Source organism: Poecilia mexicana, unplaced genomic scaffold (genome assembly GCF_051168715.1).
Source record: "Poecilia mexicana isolate PSO_F unplaced genomic scaffold, ASM5116871v1 scaffold_16, whole genome shotgun sequence".
In the NCBI taxonomy this organism is placed as follows: Eukaryota; Metazoa; Chordata; class Actinopteri; order Cyprinodontiformes; family Poeciliidae; genus Poecilia; species Poecilia mexicana.
This window is the reverse complement of record NW_028263385.1, coordinates 20013019-20036493: the sequence shown is the minus strand read 5'-3', so window position 1 is coordinate 20036493 and position 23475 is coordinate 20013019. Positions and strand designations below refer to the sequence as shown.

The 23475-nt window shown below is 39.0% G+C and overlaps 1 protein-coding gene across 2 annotated transcripts in view; it reads right to left on the bottom strand.

Moving 5' to 3' along the window:
* ptprub (protein tyrosine phosphatase receptor type Ub) overlaps positions 1 to 23475 on the bottom strand; it is a 224870-nt gene that overhangs the window by 23196 nt on the left and 178199 nt on the right. Inside the window, exons 15-22 of one of the 2 annotated variants that reach the window (XM_014990707.2) lie at positions 22616 to 22639; positions 21417 to 21565; positions 20665 to 20852; positions 11798 to 11870; positions 11622 to 11698; positions 3465 to 3501; positions 1805 to 1902; positions 139 to 255 (exon numbers count right to left, since the gene is read on the bottom strand). In XM_014990707.2, coding sequence (XP_014846193.2) covers positions 139 to 255; positions 1805 to 1902; positions 3465 to 3501; positions 11622 to 11698; positions 11798 to 11870; positions 20665 to 20852; positions 21417 to 21565; positions 22616 to 22639 — 763 coding nt within the window. The remainder of the gene's footprint in view (positions 1 to 138; positions 256 to 1804; positions 1903 to 3464; positions 3502 to 11621; positions 11699 to 11797; positions 11871 to 20664; positions 20853 to 21416; positions 21566 to 22615; positions 22640 to 23475) is intronic. The other variant, XM_014990709.2, reaches the window with a different exon arrangement.

The window sequence follows — 23475 nt, the reverse complement described above, 5'->3', positions numbered from 1 at the left end:
TGGGGAACTTGTTGTGGGTGCAGGCATTGTGAGATTCAATAAAGAGCACTGGGTTTTGCCATGAAAAAGCTGTAAGGGACGTTATGACAAAAACAAAATGACAGCGTTATGGGAAATCTAAGATGGACATTGACTCACCCTCTCCAAGGCAAAGGTGCGAACTGTGTACTCAGCCAGAGTTTCCGTCTTAAGGAGAGAGATTTTGATGTCCCCGTACATCTCGCTGTCATCAGGCCAGTATTTACAGCACTTCACCTGTTTAAAAACAAGCAACGCAACATTTCAGACCTTGAGCTAACCTTGTCTTTCTGTTCCGTTGCACATCTGTGAGAAAGTGCAAGAAAATTAGAAATATGAATCCTTTTTTTCATGTATTACTTTTGTGCCCTTGTAGAAACATAAAAATACACATATTTATGTTACCTAAAGCGTAATGCTAAAGTCTGGTCTTACGAATGTATTTTATGGTAGTTTGACCAGATTTACTTAATGTATAGTAGCAGAAAATGTGCAGTGAAATGCTGCACTACTTATTTCTCTGCCCCTGTTTTATCTTGCAAGGCAAAGAGGGGAAAAAAGCTAAATAACAACATAATACCAGGAAACATAATGAAAAAAAGTGCATCATTTTATGTTAACATCACCCAACACAATGGAGGCACTATTTGGATTCAGCCACAGAGACCACTTCTCATTTATTGATTGTTTCTGGCAAGGTAAAGATGGAGAACCAAATTGCTCAAGGGGTTCTGCTGGGAAAATGGTGTCATTTTAACCATCTGCTTTGGTGATGCTTCCTTTGCTCTGGCTGATAAAGATGAGGTACTTGAGTTCATGGTGCATGTGAGGTGAAACATAATAGTTCTACATCAACATGCCCTGTACATACAAGGACAGACACACTTTTTATAAAACTGCACAGAAGCAGACAAACAAAGTACATTTTCTTTTGTAGTGATCATTGCATCAGGTGGTAACGAAATTTTATGCCTCATATGATACGTTAATATTGTCCAGCGAAAATGTCAGACATGAATTCTCATTTATGTGTAGTTTTAATTACCAAAGATCAGGTTGTTTGGACAGAATGAAGAGAAGTTTGATCTTTTTCATAACATCAAGCTGACAAATTACGATCACAGCTGAAACGCCTCTTTTTAAAGTTTTATCTAAAAAAAACTGTAGTTGGCTGCCTGGTTCTTATGAGTGGTCCCCAATCGTTTTCATGTTAGTCTCAAATCTTGTTAGTGCATGTTTTCCTCATCCCGTCTGTAATACGTATTTTCCACTTTAGATCCGGCCCCCTTCGGCCCAGCCTTATTTTATTCCGGCCCTGGAACAGTTTTGTGTTTGGTCGTCTGTCCATCTCCCTCTGTACGCGCTTGACAGTGAGGAAGCGGAGGAAAAGAATAACCTCAGCTTTACCTTTAACTACAAAAAGTGTTTGCTACCATATCGTATCTTCATAGACTAACCAGATGAGCAATAGTTTCACTTGTATCCAAATACAAGGGACATTACAGTTCAAATAAAAATAAAATAAAAAACAGTGAACCTTGTATTAAACTTTTAGGATATATCATGATTCATAAATGAACAGCATGTTTAACAGCTTGATCTGCAGCTGCAAAAAAAGACGGCAAATTAGCATAATATATAACAGCTTTCAGCATTCTGCAAGGCACATGCCCATCAAAGGCATAAAAGCTTCTTATTTAGACACCAAACAGTTCCCTTTTAATGGTTTCAGTACTTATCTGAACAGTGACAGAAGGGGGATAAGAGGAGAGTGCACATAGCATACCCTGCCAACCTCCACCAGCTTAGTGATCATGACGATGCTGAAGCAGTTTTCCTGCCACACCATCCTCCAGAAATCGTACAGGGTCTCCTGCTTTGGTCCTAGTGGGAAGAGGGAGGGAATAACAAAATGAGACACACAATAAGATCCGTACAAGACTGCCTTATCAACTTTAAATGTCTTGCTAGTTGTGGGTTTGTGCATAATTGTGACCAAAGTGGCCTTTTCTGGATGGCAGACTTCCGTCTCTTAAAATTACGCCGTAAATAATTGTTTTTGGTCATTTCAAGCAGGCAGAAGGAAAGAGGGCGACGGGTGACTAAAGCAACAGCAGCGGCTGATGATGGAAGTCCGGCAGACCAAAAGTCATTCACTGTCATCAAAGGAGGAGACATTTAGGAAGCAATGCACAGCATGGAAACTGGAAAAGAAACACTGGAAGAGACAAAAGCGAAGCTGAAATCGTTTGTCTCTCTTGCAAGTTTTATCTGCTTCTCTGAGTCTACCAGGAGGGGGTTGCTGGTGGGAGATAAGCAGATGAGCAGATCCTCCCAGACCTCTGAATGGGAGCTGCACAGAAAGCAACAATCCACAGGGTTCAAAACCAGCAGAGAAAAGTTTGTCAACACTTTCCCCACCAAACGACCCCCATAAAGGGGTAGTTCTATATTTGGCTAGCAAATGTTACACCGGGAATTTGTTACATAAAATACAGCTCAAATACAGGGTTTCAATAAAATTTTGATTAAGACCCAAAGCATAATTGTGAAGTGAAGGAGAGATAAACTATGCTTTCAAAATATTTTCCAAACAAAATCCTCTAAGAAGTGTTGTGAAGTGTTATGTGGGCAGGTTTCCTCGCCTCAGCTATGGATATCTGTATCTCCTCCAGAGTAAACACGGCCGTCTCGGCTGCTTCGCCGATTATTTCCTTGCCTGCCTCACCAGTAAAAGTAAAAGCAGCTCAGCTTTCCTTTTTTTCATTCTTAGATAATGGATTGTACCGAGCTATGTGAGATTGTCAAAGTTTTAAAAGTTGTTCCAAAATCTAACCCCATTTAAAACTTCTTGGCCTTCATGATCATTTTTGTTCTTCAATGTTTTCCAAACAAATCTCTGAAGCCTTCAGAGACAAGCCGGATTTATACTAATATTAAATTAGACACAGTTGAATTTTCAAAAATAATTAAATGACTTCCATTATTTGCACTGGATTTTATTTAAGCGTACAAAACGAGAGAGATTTGGGCAGAAATCCTCACTTTGTAGATTTTAATTTGTGAAAACGCTGCATAATTTTCCTTCCATTTCACAATTACACGGCAATTTGTGTTGATCTTTCACATAAACTTCCACTAAAATTCACGTTTTTTACTGTAACGTTACAACTTTTCTTCCATAGGGAGGCTAAAATCTAAGGATGTAGAAAAGTATATAATCTAGTTTGTCTTTAGATTATGTCTTTATTGGTTTTGTTTGTCTTTATTGGTTTCGCATAGGTAGTGGCAATTGTGTGGATGAAATGAATCCTTGGGTAGAGTATAATCAAACTGCTAAACTACAATAATGATAAAAAAAAAAAAAAAAAACTATTCACCATTACTGAATCCACACACGCATACATCCACAGAAATATATACTCTAGCCTTGTGGGAATACTCACCCTGAGTGGCGATGAAGTGGTTGGATCGATGGTAGCCCTGAAAGAGAGAAGAGAGATGACATGCTGAGTAAGCCATCTGAGCCTCAGGCACAGCTGTAAGGGCGGGGGTCTGTCTGTCTTCCCCCTTTTCTTCCTTCTCTTCTTCCCCCTCACTTCCCTCCTTTGAAAATGACCCCTTCTGCAACAAGCTCACTTTATAATTATCTAGCATTTCTACTGATGAATCCGGATGCTGTTGCTCTCAGCAAGTACACAAAGTGAAGCTTGGGCATCTTAAAAAAGTAGGAGTCCTGGGACATCTTAGGAAAAAAAAGAGAGGTACGTGAATGAAGAATGACTGAATCCCTGCAGCTATTCACTGGAGATATAAAAAACCAAGACCTCAAACTTTTTTAGTTTAGATGCCCAATTTACCAAAGAATGTCCTTCGTGACACAGTATGCTAGAACAAGGAGGGGAGGAAAAAAAAAATTCAATGAAGGTTCACAGTGTTCTCTACCTGGGCTGCTGAATTTACCAAGAGCACGTTGACTTGTATATAAATAAATTCCCCCAGTGTGATCGGCCAATCTAGTGCAACAGTAGAATAATAGCAACTAGAACCTTCTTCAAAAGTGAAATTAACCATAAGCCTCAAAACAGGCCAAAAAGCTTTGCATGAAAAGAAGCAACATCCTTTGATGTAGATAATAGATGTTTTCACACAGCGTACATGGGATGAATATGAATGAACAATGACTTGTCACCTCTACAGCCTTGAGCCAAACAAACATGACAAAGACCACATGAATTATAAACACTTTGAGGGAGCGCGAACTGTTCAAAGACATTCCTGTTGGGGAAAAAAATCAAATAAAATAACGTACAGGTAAGCTAACCTCTGCGATTCTATGAAAATGTCGTCCAGAAAACCACTCTGATGCTGTGGTTCACTGTTGATTAAGAGGAGCAGCTGAAGGGATAATTGATGCTGCAATTACACGACTATCATGAGTCTGCAGAGTGAAGAAGGCGGGTCAAAAATAATCGGCATGAACTCCAGCTCGAGCCCACCAGCTCTCATCAAGTCCGCCTCGTGCAGCAGTCCATGCAGATAACGCTTTTTTTTTTATTTTATTTTTTTATCTTTTTGCAGAGGGCATTCTCCTAAAATATCAAGTCCGTCCATGTTGCTGATGTATTGCGGCTCCGAATCGCATCTGGCCGTTTAAACTGAGGGAAATGTTTAAAATGGAGATGGATGACTGTTGCTGCAAGGCCCGCTATCCACAATTCCTCAGGCTCTGGCCAAACTTGATCATCGGGAATACAACCACTCCTCTTCTTCAGACAGTTGCCATAGTAACTAAACTTCCTGATTCTTGGCCACTTAAAAAAAAAAAAAAAAACTAAGAAAGACAGCAGGGTCCTCTATCCAGAGAGGACACATCTCCTTGTGTTCATTTTAAATCCTTAACTAAAAAGGTTTTTTTTGTGTGTGTTTTTGTTATTTTGATCAAATGCGCACCTGAAACGCTCTGACCTTCGAGCACTTGTGGATAGAGGACAGCTGAAAGTGAGTGGAGAGGGGACAGGAGAAATAAAGTGATGGGAGGCAGAAGAATGAGCAGTGAAGTACTTACTTCCCTGTTAATCCGAATCTACAGGGTCCGAGGTCGAGGAGGTGGGATGGGGAGTAGAAAAAGAAGACACACAGGCTAGTTAATGAAAGAAGCTCAGGAGTTACAGACAAGTGGGAGGTCTGTGAGTATGCAGAGATGTTTGCGCAAAAAGCAGCACTAAATTTTATGTTAACACACATACATAGTGTTTACTGACGACATTAAATTATGGGGTTTAATGACGTCTATTCTGACAGGTGCTTATTTAAGGTAAGGTTTGTGAAATTTATTCATTTACTTGTTTATTTTTGCTGTTAGACGACATCAAGGATTCTTTCTGAACTGTGTTTCTCACTTACAATAGGCTGCTAAATGAAACATTATCTTAACACGATGGAAGCAGTTTTTGCATTTCATTCAAGTGATACGGGAGCCCAACAACCAAAAGCACTATACTAATAGTTCTAAGAAAAAACATCACAGCAAATTGTTAAAAAAATCAATTCAATCGATTGCAATCAGATTCAGATTTATAGAAGCACCAACAAGTAAAGGACAGAACTCATCTGTTTGCATGGCGTTACTGACATAGATATCTTCACTATCTTAGGGATGTTTCAAAACAAGATCAGGGAAAATACTTAAGAGGCATTTTAATAGATATCTCAATTCTAAGGTTTTATTTGTATAAACATTCTAGTTTTCCAAACTCAGCTTGCCAATTTTTAGTTTAATAATGTGTTAATAAGGGAGGGAGGGAGGGAGGGAGGGAGGGAGGGAGGGAGGGAGGAAGGAAGGAAGGAAGGAAGGAAGGAAGGAAGGAAGGAAGGAAGGAAGGAAGGAAGGAAGGAAGGAAGGAAGGACGGAAGGAAGGAAGGAAGGAAGGAAGGAAGGAAGGAAGGAAGGAACAAAGGAAGGAAGGAAGGAAGGAAGGAAGGAAGGAAGGAAGGAACAAAGGAAGGAAGGAACAAAGGAAGGAAGGAACAAAGGAAGGAAGGAACGAAGGAAGGAAGGAACGAAGGAACGAATACTTTTAAGCAGGAAGAGACACATTCAGTGGGCAACAGGAAGGCTGAATGTATTATAAACAGTTATTCTGGTTCATCCTTTGGGTGAATCTACTTCTGTCATAGAAAATGTTGGATTCATAAATGCTGAAAACCTTTTGGAAATCCAATAGTTAAAGGAAATTGCTACTTTGTTGAGGACATGCACACAACAATCGCTGTAATTGGTGTGTTTAGTTCTTTTTTTTTAAAATAATACTAATACCTTGTTTTAATATCATGGTTATCATTCCATTTTGTGATTTTTTTTCTCGTAATATAAATAATTATGGTTGATAGAGACAGAAATGAGAACATGTTAAATGCTGGTAAATATGACTCAGAGTGAAATTTGAAAAAAAAATGTTATGAGGAGATCAGAGCTTTACAAACCTTTACAAGTATCAAAACCAACAACAAAACTGTCATCAGTGCATTAAAACCAAATGCAATCCCATGCCATCAGACTGATTCTGAAACAACACATTTCAACTAAATATCATAATTACAATCAGTAAGTGAATAATGAAAAAATACCAGTCAGTAAAACAGCTAATTAAGGAAACACATGGAATAAAACCTTGATTTAGTCTCATATTCTGAGTAGGTAAACCGGTTTCTGGTAGATGGCACTCAAATTGATCTTTCAGCAGACGGTCATTTTAATGAGGAACCCAGAGGAAGTACTGGAGTGAGTTTTAACCATCTTGTCGAAGCATGGGGCATTTTTCCTTTAATTTCACTATGAAAAACAGATAATGTGGTAAAAGCTGTTCAAGAACAATATGAAGGTAACAATACTGCAAGATCTAAAGCCCTTGCTTAGTCTTCAGTAGGATGAAACTTTCCTCTACCAAAGCAAGTCATCAACTTTGACAAAAAGCTTCAAACTTAACTGAGTTAAAGCTCCTGGAGTCTTTGTACTGAGATTCAGATAAAGGATAAAGTTCTGATCTCAGTCTTATGACACAGATCAAAAACTATTTTTGCTACAATGATATTACCCGCATCTATCTATCTATCTATCTATCTATCTATCTATCTATCTATCTATCTATCTATCTATCTATCTATCTATCTATCTATCTATCCATCTATCCATCTATCCATCTATCTATCTATCTATCTATCCATCTATCCATCTATCTACACAGTGGTTGGTAACTGTGCAATGCCTGCAGTGTAAGAACAAAACAGCAAAATCATGTCCACCAAGTCAAGTGCCAGGCTTCAATTGTTATTATATGTAAGTGAAGGAGAAGTCCTGCTGTGAAATCTTTTCAGAAATGAGCTGCTACAGGAGAGCTGTTTCAAAAGGCAACATGACGGAGAGCAGAGCTGCCCCTGCCAGACTAGAGCGATGTTTTAAAGTCCCTGTAAGCAAATTGTGCTTTGTGTTTGTGAAAAAAGAAGAAAATATCTTGCACATGTTTCACAGACTACCTCCAGGGAACAAGGACATGTTGAAACTGTGACTTGTGTTAGAGTAAGCTAATGACAGAAGCTTTGTTGACAGTCAAGTCGGTTTATATATATTTTTTTTCTTTTGCCAGTTTTAGAAATCCAACATCAGAGAACCATTTCAAGAAAATCATCTTAGCACAATATGTGGAAGCTTTTTGTCCCCCTCCGTACTTAATCTCATGTTGCAACGTCAAAATATGTCTCCATACTTATTAGATTTGAGTGACTCATGTCACCTGTATTTTTGACAATGCAAATAATAATAAAAGAGAACAAATATCCTAAAAAAAAAAAAATCCCATCAGCATGCACAGGAAGGATCTCTTGAAGTCGTCAGACTCCTGTAAAAACCAGCCGAGGCTGGTCATGACATTTTCACACAGCATGACTGTCAATAAGTTGGGCTGCAAAGATTTTTGAACCTATAAATAATTTAGTACCGAATACAAGGAATAACAATGCCACTAATGAAAAATGTCAGCACTTAGCACTTGGCGATGCCTTTCATGTTCAAGTTTCAGGTCTTATTGTTAGAAGGCAGCAGGGTACACTACTACGGTGACACAACCTGTCTCCATGTGAGTTCATTTTTAGGAGCTTTATGCTGCAGCTGATTAAAACTGGAGATTTTAAAAGCAAGAGAAGTTGAGGTCAAAATTAGATATCACCCCTATGCTCACATGTAGCAGTGGTATTTCCTGAAATGATGAAAAATGGTTGTATAAGAATAGTCATTTGACCACAGTTTCAGGAACACCACATGCTATCCAGTCTATCTTCATCATAGTAATAATCAGATCTATTTGTCACCTAAGACACGGACATCTATTGGACCCAGTGAAAATGCACACCTTGCAGATTTATTATGCTTTTGGCTTCACTGGCACATTTAAATGTTTCAGTTCATTGCATGCATTTAAACATAGGTCAAAGACAACATGGGTAAATACAAAAAAAACACTTTTTAAGTTGTTAAAGGAGAGAAGCTTTTCTAACCGGACCTTAGCGAGTCATTTGTGTTGTTCCGGAGGAATTTCGACCCACTCTTCCTTCTCAAAGCAGCATCTCAATCAAATTTAAGTGTATTCTTTCACGAGGCTACTTCACAGACAGCCAGATGTTTGTCTTCAAGATTTCTGATGAAGAGCATCATTTCTAGTTCAATCAGCTACGGCAAGCCGTCAATGTTCTGAAGTAGCAAAGGCCAGCACGCTACCACCACTATTCAACTGAAGGTATAAGACCTTTTTCTGAAATGCTGCGTTAGTTTCATGCCAGCAGCAACAAGACGAACAACTTCTAAGAAATTCCTCTTTTGTCCTGCTGGTCTACAAAATGTTTCCATCAAAATTTAGAGAAACTTCAAGATGCTAAATATGAGAACGACATTTGTGTTGTTTTTGATCAACACCGGTGGTAGCTTTGGATCTTGTTTTGCTGAAAACAACTTTGCCCAGTTAATTTCTTGTTCAACCTGGAGAACTGACCTTAACTGAGGCAGGTGAAGCCTGCAGGGCCTCCTGGGTGAACTTTTGATGGGTTTTGGGCAAACTTTAGAAAGCCTGCTACTGGAAACGTTTGAAACTGTTCTATGTTTTCTTTTATTGTGAATGTTATATCTCTCTGTCTATTTTCTGTCATTAAATTGCTTTAGATTGGGGAATGCCATGTTGCTTTTTTAACCTATTTTATGTTGTCTTACTGGTTCTATCAACTCGATTTCTTAAATAGGAACCTCTCTGGGTGTGCAGGTAAAATTCAACTCAGAATTTGATTAATCACTAATTGATGCTTAACCACAGGAATAACCATATTTTCCCCACATAAACAAGTTGGCTTGGATAGCATTTTTCCAAAATAATATAATTTTTTGAAAACCATGTTTTCTATTTATTTGTTCATGATTTCTTTGTCTGGGATAAAACTTGTTTGATGATACTGAACATGTAAGTGAGACAAAAAAAACAACAAAGAAATAGGAAGAAATAAACTCCGTAGGTAGAGAGAGAAACTAACTCCACAGAATAAATAAATAATCATTTCAGCTAAAAAACATCAACCACTGATTTATTCATTTTGCTCTGCAACATTTGTATTTTTACTATAAACCAGAGTGACACAATATGACAAATTGAAATGATCATTGCATCGGTGCAATACTGCAAATGTAATCTACTGCTGTAATATCTAGTAGCATATCACATATCTGTTGCTGTGCATGTAAATTCTGCCAGCGCCAATGATGGAAGTGGGCATGATGGTGAAGCTCAGAAATAGCGGTGCAGAGTTTATTATAAAGTAAAAGTCATGAAATTGTTGGTTATTCACAATCGATATCTGTGTCACAATAATTAGTAATGATATTGTGAATCCCTACACTAAACTGTGTAGAAAGGGTGTGACTATTACATGAGCTTAGATGATTTTCCAAACTCACAACATTAACAGATGTTTAATACATAAAGATGGATGCCACCCCACAAGGGTCAAGACTTCAACTTTCTTTAAATCTACTAACAGCCCATCAGGTTTAGAGTTTGTGTTTATTTCTGCCCTCAAAATGTAAATAAAGTAACATATTCTTAGTAAGCATGATGTTTTAACAAAGATGACAGAAATGCAATGCTCGGGAAATTTAACCAATCAGATCTGCTAAGGTACCCTATCTCTACCGGAAACAGAGTGGGCCAAGAATGAAAGCTGTCTGGGTTCCTGGGTAAGATCCCTGCAGCTGAAATGTGCCGACAGCAAACAATCAAACCTTACAGTAAGGGAACATGGAGCTCGCACATTCCCCTCTTAGTTCAGAAAGCACAAATGTCTTTCAGAAGAAATAAGAACTTTTACATTTAACCTCCACTGAAATAATCAATAGGTGTCGAAAATATGTTCCTCTGTGGCAGGGGGAGATAAATTCAGAGAGCTGGGTCAGGGCAGTCGAAGAGTACCATCTCTGACACCAGAGAGGTGTTTTTCCGCTAATGCCTGCACCTCTGCTCCCTAAACACTAATGGAGACCCTTACAATAGCTACAGCTGAAGCCAGGTTTTTAGCACCGTCTCGTTGTGACAGCCGCTGTAGAAGCACGTCAGAGCTGACCTTTCCAGACAGTCAAATAAGAAAGAGGAAATGCACGTTAAAACCAGCGTCGGGCAGTTTGATGGTACAACCGGGCCGAAAAGGAGGAACCCAAAAATCAGATCATCAAATCCAGATGTGCAGCCGGCTATTTTGTTTTTTTATAAATGGCATTTTTCAAATAAATATCCGTTACAATCATTCCTGGTGGAGATGGGATCTGTTAACCTCGAAGTGGGACTACAACAGCCTGCCTCGAGATCTCAGAGTGTCATATTTACTTTGCAGAATTCCCCATGAGAAGCGTTGAGAATAAATCTTGGGAAATAAAGAAACCACATCAGATTTCCTGGCTTCAATTGACAAAACTGAAATAAATGCCAACAACTGTGGATTATGATGGATATTTCACGTGGGGAAGCAAACTACAGACTTCTATCTGCAGCAGCACGTCTTTTTAATGAAACGTTTGATTAATGACAAATGGGTTCTCCAAGACGTACCTTAAACTTTTATATGAATGAGAGCACACATGAATGACATCAGCAAGACAGCAAGACCTCTACAGAGGTCTGCACGAAAGAGTTAAAAGGATCATCTCCTACTCCCTCAAACGGTGATTGAAAAACATCAGTGACGTCTATGTAATTTGAGAGAGATTTACACTGTGGGGTTTTACAGAAAGGCTCATCTCCTCTGCAGGAATTAAATGCATTGGGTTCCTCTCTGTTTTAATAAAAAAAACGACAGCAGAGGTGGTGAAGGTCAGGGATCTGCAGCAGCACCTGACAATGATGGCATCTGGCTCAGCACTGCGGGGGCCGGATTGGATAGACTCTCTCAGGTGGAAGCGGGGCAGCGGAGTGGTGGCTTATGAGAGGGAGATGGGCCACGATTTTTGCAGGATGTGAGAGCGGAGGCTGGATAAATCTGAATCTCATACAGCGGGACAACAGGATTAAACTTACATCAATGTAGTTGGCGTTGATGTAGTCCGAGTTTGGATCTCCCAGCAGAGGGTGGAGCTTCACTCTGTGCCGATCGTCTGGGCATACAAGAGCAACAGAGACATTTTAAAAGGAAAGAAGTCGCAACAACTACTGTTTTTTTTTTTTTCCCCACTAAAATGTTTGTAATTACTTACATCCCAGCAAGGTGTCATGTCTCCCTTTGGTTTTGTCCTTCTTTTTGGTGCAGTCCCAGCCATCAAAGAAGCTCTGCAGAGATAAAGGCAAAACTTGTGTCAAGGTTTGTTAGAGAATATCAGTGGAAAAACATAGAACAAAGAACAACGAAGGCCTTTCTACCTCAAAATGATATATACATTTTTTTTTTTATCAAAGTCTTTTTTTTTTTTTTTTTTTTTTTACATAAACCACAAAAAAAACACAGATGAAGACACACACAACAATCCCTCCCCTCCCCTCTTATACCGGATCTATTACCCCAACATGTATCCACCTTGTATTCATACATCAGTCGATGCAAAGTACAGCCTTGCGCAGAAATGAAAGAGCCAAAATTTGACCTTTTACACAATTTTTTTCAATGCAAGATTTAAATGGCTGCCAGATATCAAAGAATTTGTTTGCAGATCCTCTAACAGTATATCTGATCTTCCCCCAATGAATGTAAGACATAACCTCTCTTAACCAATGTCCATATACTGGAGGATGTGGATCCTTCCATCGAAGAAGAATGAGTCTTCTAGCCAGTAGAGAGCAGAAAGCTAACACAGTCCTCTGATGGTTGCTATAGGAAGCCTCAAAATAATATTCAATTTAACGTATCACACACAATCCAGATCAAACACTCTACAGTTGTGGTTAAAAGTTCACAAAAAATGAACAATTTCAAGGGACATTTTTGTAAGAAAGATGTAGGTAAATAGAACCACAGTTTTAGGACACTGGTTTTATGCAAAATAAAGGATTCATAAAAACCTGTCAAGAGGGCCAGGAGCATTAAATCGGATTTAAATGATCATAAGTGGTGATGGTATTTTCCATATTTTTTTTAAACAGTCACAGCAGATGTTCTCTGCTCTTTTTGCTCCCTTAATAAAATGACATGTTACATCCAGTGGATAATTAGCCATCCATGCTGCAGGTGACATAAAATAACACCCACTGGAAAGATTCTGGTGTGGATGGCTTTCTGTGGGTGTTTAAAAAAAAAAAAGAGCAGCTGATTCGGGTTCAGAAGAAAGTCTTTATTCTCACAAAGGTGCCATAAAAGGCTCCGGGGAAAGACAAAACCAGGAAACAGCTCCTTTTGAACTACCAATACCAATCATACACCTATGCAGGCATTTTAAAACTTTGATTATTTTTTATATATTCCTTCTTCAGAACCAGGATATCCTGGGATATTTTAAATAGGAATGTTGATCAAAGTCCAACAAGATTTCTAAAGGATTTTCAAAGGGTTTCTTTAGACATTGTAGGTCCTGTTGGTCTCATTTTCTGTCAACACCTTAAGAAATGAGGAAACATGAGGAATCTAATAATATTAAAGACCAGCGAAGAAATACCAGGCTCTAAAAACCTACCCACAGCAGATTAACAGGATCTAGAGGTGAAAATCTTAAAAAAAAATAACATGTAAAAAGTACTATGAGAGAAGTATTATCCTTCAGCTTCACTTCTACTGTAACCTAAGCATCTATTGTCAAAAGCATCTGTAGATGTTTTTGACAATAGACTAATATAAACACCTCAATTAAGTCCAAGATAAAGGAACAGATGCAATATCATCAGATAAAAGGAGAATTACTTTTTATTTCACTATCCAGTACACCAAAGATGTGCAAAATAGGCCAATTATACGCATAAAGTTTGGATGCTGAGTTCTTTAAAAAAAATATGTAAAAAAAAAAAGAAGAAAGTTTAAAAATTATACAACTCATTAGAAATGATTTTTTTCGAAAAACAATTGCACAGCAAGTTATTTCTTCCTCCCTTTTCTTTTTCTGCAACAGAAAACCACCAGCCCTAAAAAATACAGTATTTTTCTGCACAATTGGTGTAACACTTCAAGAATGTCACAGAATTTGCTCTGGCTATAAACATACAAAAATTAGTGTAGGCTGCATTCAGGCTGCATTCTCCTGAATGCATGGGTGATGCCTAATTTGAATGTGGGCAAACTGTGTCAGCACAGAGACAGTTTCTTAATGAAGCTATTTTGAGAGAAGCTCTGCCTTTGTGTCAACGTTCAGAAATACAAACTCAGGTCTAACTGAATTTAGCACAATTAAATGCCTTTGTAAATTTACCTGTTGCCAGTTTTAAAAGGAATGCTTTGGTGATTTGTGTCAAGTAGAGACAGCACAAAACCAATCTCTGTCAATTCTATGACAATAGTAGGTACTGTACAGAAAGTGAGACAAAAAGCAGTCAATCTCTGAAGAAAAAAACTGATAGATTTTGAGGAAAAAAAAAAAGAGGAAATATTATATAAAATCACTTTCAAGGGTTAAAAGAAAGCCTGACTGGTTAGAAGCAAAATTTAAGGGAATGAAGAATGACTGAAGACTTGCATGCAGTGCATCCGGAAAGTATTCAAAGTGCTTTGGGGTATTCAACATGTAAATGCCCCATTATGACAATGTGGAAAAAAGTTTTTTCAAAATGTATTAAAAACAAAAAAAAAAATCACATTTACACCAGTGTTCACAGTCTTGGTTATGAAGCACTGAGAGGTTTCCACAGATCATCCCCGAGATCATATTGTGACAACTTAAATTGCCAGATGAAAGCCACTCCTTAATAAAAGACACATGGCGGCCTGTCTAGAGTTCATATGTCAGCAGAACAACAACCCAAAACACATGGCCGACATCTCTATGGCTCAGTATGCGAATGTCCTGGAGGGGCTGAGACCCCATTCAATCTGATGGATCTTGACAAAAACGGCAAAGAATGGATGAAACTACCTGGTGGTAGACAAGCAAAGATCATGGCATCATATTTAAAAAGACTTGAGGCTGTAATTGCTACCAAAGGTTAATCAACAAAGTATTAAAGCAAAGGCTGTGAATACTTTTTTTTTTTTTTTTTTTTACTATTATTAATAAAAATTGTTCCTGCGTTGTCGTAATGGGGTATTTGTGTGTGAAATTTTGAGGGAAAAGTTTAACTTAACACGATTTGGAATGAGGCTGGAACATAAGAAAATGTGGGAAAATGCAGAGCTGCGAATACTTTCCAGATGCACTGCATACCCATCCATATGAGTCCAGTCCCTGTAGTTTTCTGAGACTATAGAGAAATTTTGTGGAAATTCTGCCCAAGTCTGAATGGGGAGCAGGGGATTACAACGCAGTTCTCCTCACAGACAGCCAAGAACCATCCAAATCCAGCCTGGGATTACATCCTCCTCCTCACTTTTTCCCTCCTCTTTCATGCCCTGCCTCTTTAGATGTTTCTTTCTGAATCTCAAAATTTATGCTCCCTCCCTTTTACTTCATGGCTTCCTTCCCTGTCCACCTCTCTCCTCTTGGCTTGCTTTTATTTTTGACAGAACATCTCTAAGCCCTCTTTTTGTCTCTTCCCACCTCTCTGACACTCAGTTCCCAAGAGATGACAGAGAAAAAGAGGAGGGTGAAAAATAGTGGAAAAAAGCAGCAAAGGAATGACAGGCCTTTAAAAGCAAGAAAAAGAACACCAGGGGCGAGTTGATTAGATGACTTTACTGCAGAGATCAGAAATGTAGGATGGTTGTGATCACACAAACGAGTCCAAGTCAGTCAGACTCTGCTCCGGATAATATCTGCTTTCTTTTAATTGAGACATGTTGAGGAATCTTTCAATTCCTGATTCGATCTAAAAAAAAAGGAAAATCACACATTTTAGGTAATAATAAAACATAATAAAATGTCTAATGAGCTCTTGTTATATTAAATAAGCACAGTTTTCAAGAAGTCACTGATATAACTACACTGTGGATTGGATTTTAACTGAATCAATCAGTTCCCCAAACCGAAAGTGTTATATTGGTACTCCGGTGGGGGTTCTGCTCAGCTGTTGTTTAGCTGCGGATCCGGTGGGAATATGAAAGCGGTCGTCACACACGCAATCCGCTTTACTAGCCCACAGTAAAATCTTTGATCAATGTTTTTACAGAAAGCAGGTATTCCTCAGGGAAATAAAAACCTGCGCCTGCAGTGTGAGTCTAATATAATAGTCCTCATCATTTTCCTTCATAATAGCGAGACACAATCCATCAAAACACACACTTTTAGCACAGAGAGGGTAAAAGAAATACAAAAGAGGTGTGTATTGATTTTTAGAGTGGAGTGTGTTTTGGCCGTGAGGGACCATTTAATGAGTCTACAAGCAGAGTTCCAGAGGGGGACACCATGTATCGGAGACAAAAGATGTTTTCTTGTCTCTATGAATGCCACAGGCAGTGGGTGACAGAGATGGACTTCTCCCCAGGGTGCAAGCTAAACTCCTAGCCACAATTGTTTTCAGAGATCTGGGTTCACCATTGTGCTGCCTGGATAATACCGCTAGACGCCATTGCTGCTGTGAGGGGATGAATGAGCTTTGTTCAATGACGGAAACTTTTTTTTTTTTTTGTACTGATGGATCGATCGAGGATTAAATACCAAGGGGGCACAGGGTGCAAAAAGTCTTCCAAAAATCTTTAAAGTTTTATGAAAAAAAAAAAAAAAAGAAAGTGGTCAAACAGGCAAAAAGTTTAGGAAGCGCTCTAAGTTTTGATTTAGATGATCCAGCTGATTTTCAAAAGCAGTAACACTGAGTGCCGGATTTTGTTTCTGTCACAAAATGACACAATTCCAAGGTTCCAACTAATTTGTAACTAGTCATTTTTAGTAAATTTCATGACTACATTTCTGTGCTATTAAATAATTGTTGAAACATCCCAGCCCTAAAATAAATGTGTCACGACACAAAAGAATGCATGAGAACTATTCAGTACCTGTTTTATTTCCAATATAAAAGCACAAAGCTGTACGTTGATCAGGACAATTTGCTGGCATGGATTAAACCTCCATCATCAATCCTCCACTGAGGATGATGCTAGTATCGATTTCATACACAAATAGTCACATTTATGCCCTCAAATCACATTTTTATAGCAATCGTGTGAAGAATTTCTTCTAAGTAAAGACTGTTTTTTTGCAGAAATCCAAAGATATCAGGTTTTTGGAATTTCCTAATGTGTCTGAAAAGAAGTTCATTTTTACATCAAAAGCTAAGAGTGTACATTGATCCCTATTACTTATCTATACATGGTTTACTTTGGTCATGGAGGTGAAGTGGCATTCATATTAGTTTTCCTGTAATTGACAAAAGTCTTCCAAGCAATTATTTCTTAAAGCTAGTGAATATCATTATCAATACAGTCTTAGACTTAACTTTGTAAGTTTTCTTTCATTAGAAAGAAACTACTGAGCTTTCAGGAACGTTAATATGACTCATCTTTCCACCTCTCACCATTGCAGTATTTTTCACATTAAAACATCTCGAGGCTGCAAAGAGCTTAAAGAAATGTCAGCAGGTCCCAACAAGTGACCTCCAAATGTCAATCCAATAGAATACATGTTCTATATTCTTATCACCTAAAAGATCAAATGAGCACCGTCGAGCTACGCTTGGGAACAACAGTGAGATTAATGCTGTGCGTGTTGCTACTGGAAAAAATCCTTAATGACCCTATTGCACTTCCATTGCACCACATCTTACAAAGAGAGGTAAATACCAACATTGCTTCTGGGAAGGAAGACAATTCTTAACGCATTAGAGGTAAAAATAAAAGATTGAAGAAGGGTTTTTTGTTTTGTTTTTTTTCCCCACAGTTTTCATCATTCTTCACCTTCCCAGACTGTCCCTTCCTCTCTTTAGAGCAATCTGTCTGCAGCAGACAGAGACTCAGTAGGAGGAGGCAGAGACGTTTAACCTCATCAGGCCTCCCATCACAATAGAGGTCTTCTTTTGGTCTAAATGAGGATGATCTATTCATCTGAACAGTAGTGGTGTCCTTCAGATGCCTATTTGGCTCTGGTGATTAATTTCAGCAGCTTCAGATAATGTTTACTCTTCACCCAGTGGTACTTGTGTCTACAAAATCTTCACTAAATCATCTTTATTTTTTATTTTTATTTTTATTTTGCATGTTTCTCACACAATATTCTTGGAACTGGTTCACTACCGCAAAACAGAGCACCTGTATTTAACGGTAAAGGCAACCCTTTGATTACGCGTTTAAAACTAACAGCGTTCCCAATCAAAGTCAAACATATCTCCAAAAAGCTTCTTGGGACCGAACTAGGAAATGTTCAGGATGCAATACTTTCTTGTTATCGAAGATGCACAGGAAACAAAACAAAACAAAACAAAACAAAACCAAAAACAAAAACTCCAGTTCCTTGAAATCTGAGATACATTTGTCTATAAATGGAGAGCTAAAACAGCATTAGACGAGTGGTGCCACAGCTACCCAATAGGAAAGCTGAGAGGTCTTTACTGTACTAATCCTACTCCAAGGCTTAGCTTAGGGTCATTGATCTAAAAGGTTTTTGAAATCAGCTTTGTGCCAAAATTGATGAGTCCATGCATGGTGCACCAGATGCTGTCATTTCAGATGGTCAGGTATAGTTTTTGCACCTGTTGCACATTTCACAACAACACAGCTGTAAGACAGAAAAGCCGTAAGGTCAGCCGCTTTTCTTCTTTACGGTCTCAAACTGCATTGCTTAGTTTACTGTACTGTGGTTTTGGATTTGTAAACTAGTTCTTGTGTCTAAAACCGAACTTTAAAATCAGCCAGAACATCTGATATCTTCTATGGTGCTTCATGAACACAGTGTGCTCCCCAGTGCCTTTGATGAGACTGTGATGGCTGTCATGGTGGCAGCACTTTGGCATCCTGGGTGCAGCGTAGAAGAGAACTAGTAGTTTATTCATGATAGGACCAAAGACCTGCATGGCCTGGCCACACCTGGCATCCTTTTGTTTTGCAACTCTGTGCACTGTTGCGTCTGCTGTATAGGTTCCTGAAATTCCTCTGATTCTGACACAAAGCAGTGGGTGAGGGAGGAAATCCTTGTTCTATATACATTTCAAGCCACGCTTAGACCACCTGCACATATATAGCAGTATTTTCTGCACCCTACATTCTACGATTTTCAATTGCTGCAACTTAGTTAATAAAAAACTATTTGAAATCGTGGGGGTGATCAAATTAGAGTGACCAGTAAAATTTGAATTTTGGCTTTTTCACAAAGTGGCATGGATGGCAGTGCACAGCAATCTATCAAAAAAAAAAAAAAAAAAAGATTATTTTTCTTATTTCGCAAACAAGCTAATTAGGTGTTTTCCTGTCTACCACTGACGCTGGAGGCTCGGAAACCTCCCATATTTCTGAGCCTCCCACTCTAGAGGAGGCTCAGAAATATGAGCTTTGTCCCTATAAATTTAGAAAGTTTGTAGGGTTCAGAAAATCACACATCATTTTACCTGCTGTGGTGTGAGTGTAGTGGGCTTGGCAAGAAACACAAACAGAAGTATGTGCCGAGCACTAAGGACATAAAAACAACTTGATTGTCTCCGCAATAAAAATGAGGTTTTCCATATATGATTCAGAAATGTTTGAGTTTTTGTGGATGTCATGAAGGAGTCTTAACTTGGCGCAGAGTTTTAAAAGAAGACAATGAAGTGTTTCTTAAAAGCATCTGCTAATTATTGATGCAACAATTTGCTAACTCAGCCATGAAAGTAAATTACAAATGCAGATAGAAGAAGAAGAAAATGTAAAGTAAGAGCCTCAAAAAAGAAAACAAATCACTGGGTTACTTTAAAATTAGTGTAGGAGTTTGTTTATTTTTTTTACCTACAGAAAAAGGTTAGAAATAAGTTTATGCAGCATTATATACTATAAAAAAATTATCATGTCAGAAAACAGATAAAAGAGATATGCTATGATTTGTCCAGGAAGCACCCCGCCTCACACAAAATGACCACTGGAGATAGACAACATCGCCCTGCCACCCTGTCTATTCACAGATGAATAGACAATCTGTGGGTGGATGGGTGGATCTGTCTCTGACTAATGTTTTGGAAAAATATTTAAAGAATTAAGTTAACAGTTTATGTAAATTTGCATTGCTTGTTTGTGTGGATATAATAAAAGTAATATCATTTATACTGAAACATTAGAAAACACACCTATGATTTTAGATACAGACACTGGCACCGCTTCTCTGAGTTACACTGTGACACCCTAAAAACCAAACCTGACAAATGTTAGGACTAAGAGGGAAAAGTAGCAAATGGGCTTCTAAAACTGTGAAAATCGTGGGGGTGATCAGTCCTGTAGAGCCGATATCACTGCTGCTATTTTAACGCCCAGGAGCTGCACTGGCTGCAGACTTTGTACTTTTTGTTTGAGAATAAAACTCTGAAACATAAATCAGGATGTTTGCTGATGAGAGAGGAAGAGTTGTGTCCAGTAAAATCACTGCGAGGAGCAGTTACATTCTCTGTAACTGCTCCTCGCCTGGCTGCAGGGGAGCTGGAGTTTTTCCCAGCAGATGTTAACACTGCACAGGCTACAAAAGCAAATACACATACATCCTCTAACTTTTATCAACATCTCAGATTTTATGTTTCTGTGTCGGTGTGCCTGCTATTCTCTGGTCGGTGTTTTTATCTTTGGTCTTATTTCACAGCACTCCTGTCGGCTTTGTTGTTGTTTTTAAAGTGCTGGGGCATTTCATATTTTCCATAGCAGTCATGAGCAATGCACCAGCAGCAGTATGTTACAGTTCCTCTTCTGTCACACACACTGGAGGGAGTCTGGCAGTCAGTGTACGGTATATCACAAGCACATTTGGCATGCAGGCCAGAGACTTAAGGCATTAACCTCTAACCTTCCTGTGAGGTGGAAGACTTGCTATACCTCCTGGGTCTCAGACACAGAGCTGTCTAAGTTGTTTTATAATGTCAGCGGGAGAACAGACTGTAACAGTGCCCCTTTCACCTCATATTCCTGTTTAAAGCCGTAGCCCTCGGCAGTCTTCATCTGGTTGATGTGCTGGAGGAGGTCGGCCACCCGGACTGCAGGATGGAGCTGTCCCGTGTGGTAGGGGGAGCCTTTACGTCCACACTGGTGCCTCGGGGAGCCCCCTAGCAGGCTGCTGGCCTCGTTCACCGAACTACGAGCATCACCTAAAAGAAAAAAAAAAAAAAAAAAAAGAAAAAAAGGCACAATGGTAGTTTAGCAAGAATGTAAATCTCTAACATTCACAGAATAGGAGGGTTCCTGTAAAATATTTACCTGCTCTTAATTTGGACTGATTCACTAGGAAGAGGTCTAAAGTATCCCTGGTATCGTTACCTTAAAAATACTGGCAGGCCAAAGAAATATAATTTTTAAAAACTAAAATCACCAAAAATGTTGTGATTTTTTGTTTTGTTTGACCTACTCAAAAAATAAACTAAGCAAGAACTATTTTTATTAAACAAATAATCCATTTTTTAAAATATTTTTTTTAGGAATTGCATCACAGAGCCAAAACCTCAAATGGTTTATGCATGTTTTCCCTTGTTACACGAAAGATGTCCAGTTTGCTCAATATTCTGGGGTCAATTGGAAAAAAAAAACAACAAAAAAAAACTGGAAAAATATTTGGTCTGTTATCAAACTGGATCTAGGTCAGTCTGCATTTGAAAACTCTTACTGTATTTAATGTTTTAAGGCAGCTTGTGCGAACCAAAGTGCAGCTGTCTTACTTCTTGTTCCGCATGTATGTGCGTCCATGAAGGACAGAGCCATTCTTTCGTCCTCCTGCAGGGTGCTCTGGTCTGTGAAACTGCGCTCCAAGGAGCCCATGTGGCTCTTCTCCTGCCGGTACGTAATAGGAGTCTTGTTTACCGGTTTCCTGATAACAAAAGAAGGTGGAGGGAAAGTTATTGTACAAGAGACAACAGATATGAACAACAGAAGAAAACACAGAAGAAATTAAACTTATTTTGTAAGAAACAACCTTTGGAGTTACAACATGAAGATACAAGCTGAAAAAGTAGCAGGACAACCGATAAATTAAATACGCAAAAGACCTTGGAAAAGTATGGACTACTTTACATTTGGTCACATTAAAACTACAAACTTTAATGTGCTTTTTTTGTCATTTATGTGACAGAGCAACACAAAGTGGTGCTTCAATGTAAAGTGGAAGGAAAATGATATATGGCTTGTATTTGTATTTAGCTCTCCTAAATCAAGTCTCTGCGAAACCTACGGTATTTTGGTGTATGTCTATTTTTTTGTTGTTGTTGATTTCTCTTTGCCAAACAGCTCAGTCCCAGTCAGATTGTCTGCAGAGTGACTTTGAACAGAAGTCTTTAAGTCTTGTCACAGATTCTCAACTGAATTTGCTTTGATCTAAGTCATTTTGTCGTATCCCGCTTGTATTGAAAGGTTTCAGTCGGGGCCAAAAAGTTACATTTTATTCTCATCTGACGAGAAGATGTTCCAGGTGTTCCCCACACTGTGTGGCAAACTGCATCTCAGGGTGTCTTGCAACAATGCCTGTCTTTATTTCAGTCGTTAATAAGGACCAGATTTGTTGAGTGACTGATCTGTCCAGAGTTACCTTTCTCCTCTCGGATGTCAAACATCTGAAGCGTTTACAGAACAGCTGTATTTATAAAAAGTTTCAATTACACATGAGTTGATTCTGATTTTTTAGCTTAGGTTAATTAGACACAACAACTTTTGAAAGTTGTCTTCCTTCCATTTTACACCCCTTCCCCCCCAAAAAAAAAAAATCCCAACAAAGAGATGGTCAGGGGTATTCAAAGCACTGTATTTTAAATACGAAAAAAAAAAAAAAAATACTGGGTTGAATTTCCCCTTCAACTGATGACTGACAAGCAGGAGCTCAAGCGTGTAAATGATGAATCAGTAAATGAGAGGTGGAGACACTTACGGATAATAAGAGTAGTGGTCCCTTCTGGCAAGAGCGCAGCAAAGGGAGGGTGGTGGGGAAGGAAAATCAAGAGAAAGAAGATATGTAAGATGAAAGCGATGCCAGCTGAGGGCAGAATGCATTGATTACAGTGAAAATAAAGAGTCCAGCTGTGCAGGTGGCCGTGTGACACATGCGAGCGGTTCAAGCAGCAGCTGGCATATCAAACACACGGCGAGGCGGACAAACTTTCAATCGACTCGTTTTCTGGCCGCCGCGCTGCACTGGGCCACGTGGCTTCCCGTCACAGCCAATCTGGCAACCAATTCTCTGGGACAACAACTACAGAAGCTCAGGAGCCAGTGTCCAGAATAGCAGCGACTTCAATTATCAGCTTTCTTCAATTTTAGCAAAGATGCTGTGTCAGCCTTTTGAATAGTGAACGAGCAGATCCGACTCCTCCTGTGGAGAGCTCTGCTCCTTATTCATATTTCCTTTTTCCTATCGGGCACTTTGACTGTGGAAAAAAAACTGAAGGTGCAGTTATCTAAGTAGGAGAGCTAAAGGTGGATATAATTTACTCATGGGATCATTGGCTAATAATCTCAGAAGGGACACCTTTCCTCTCCCAATTGCCATCTCATTTAAGGGTCAGGCCTCTTCTCGGTGTGCGTAATTAAGTGGTTAATTGAATTGCATCCGCCTTTAATTAAATACTTCACACTCAGATGGGCTCTGCGCATGTGAGCTGTTTGCTCCCTCTGGGACGGGAAAACAACGCAGCGTTGCTTGCTGGTCCTGCTCTTCCCTAGAAAGCATGACCTTTTGCAAGGTTCAGCAGGTGCACAGAAGGTAGTCGCTGAGCTCTTTTTAAACAACAA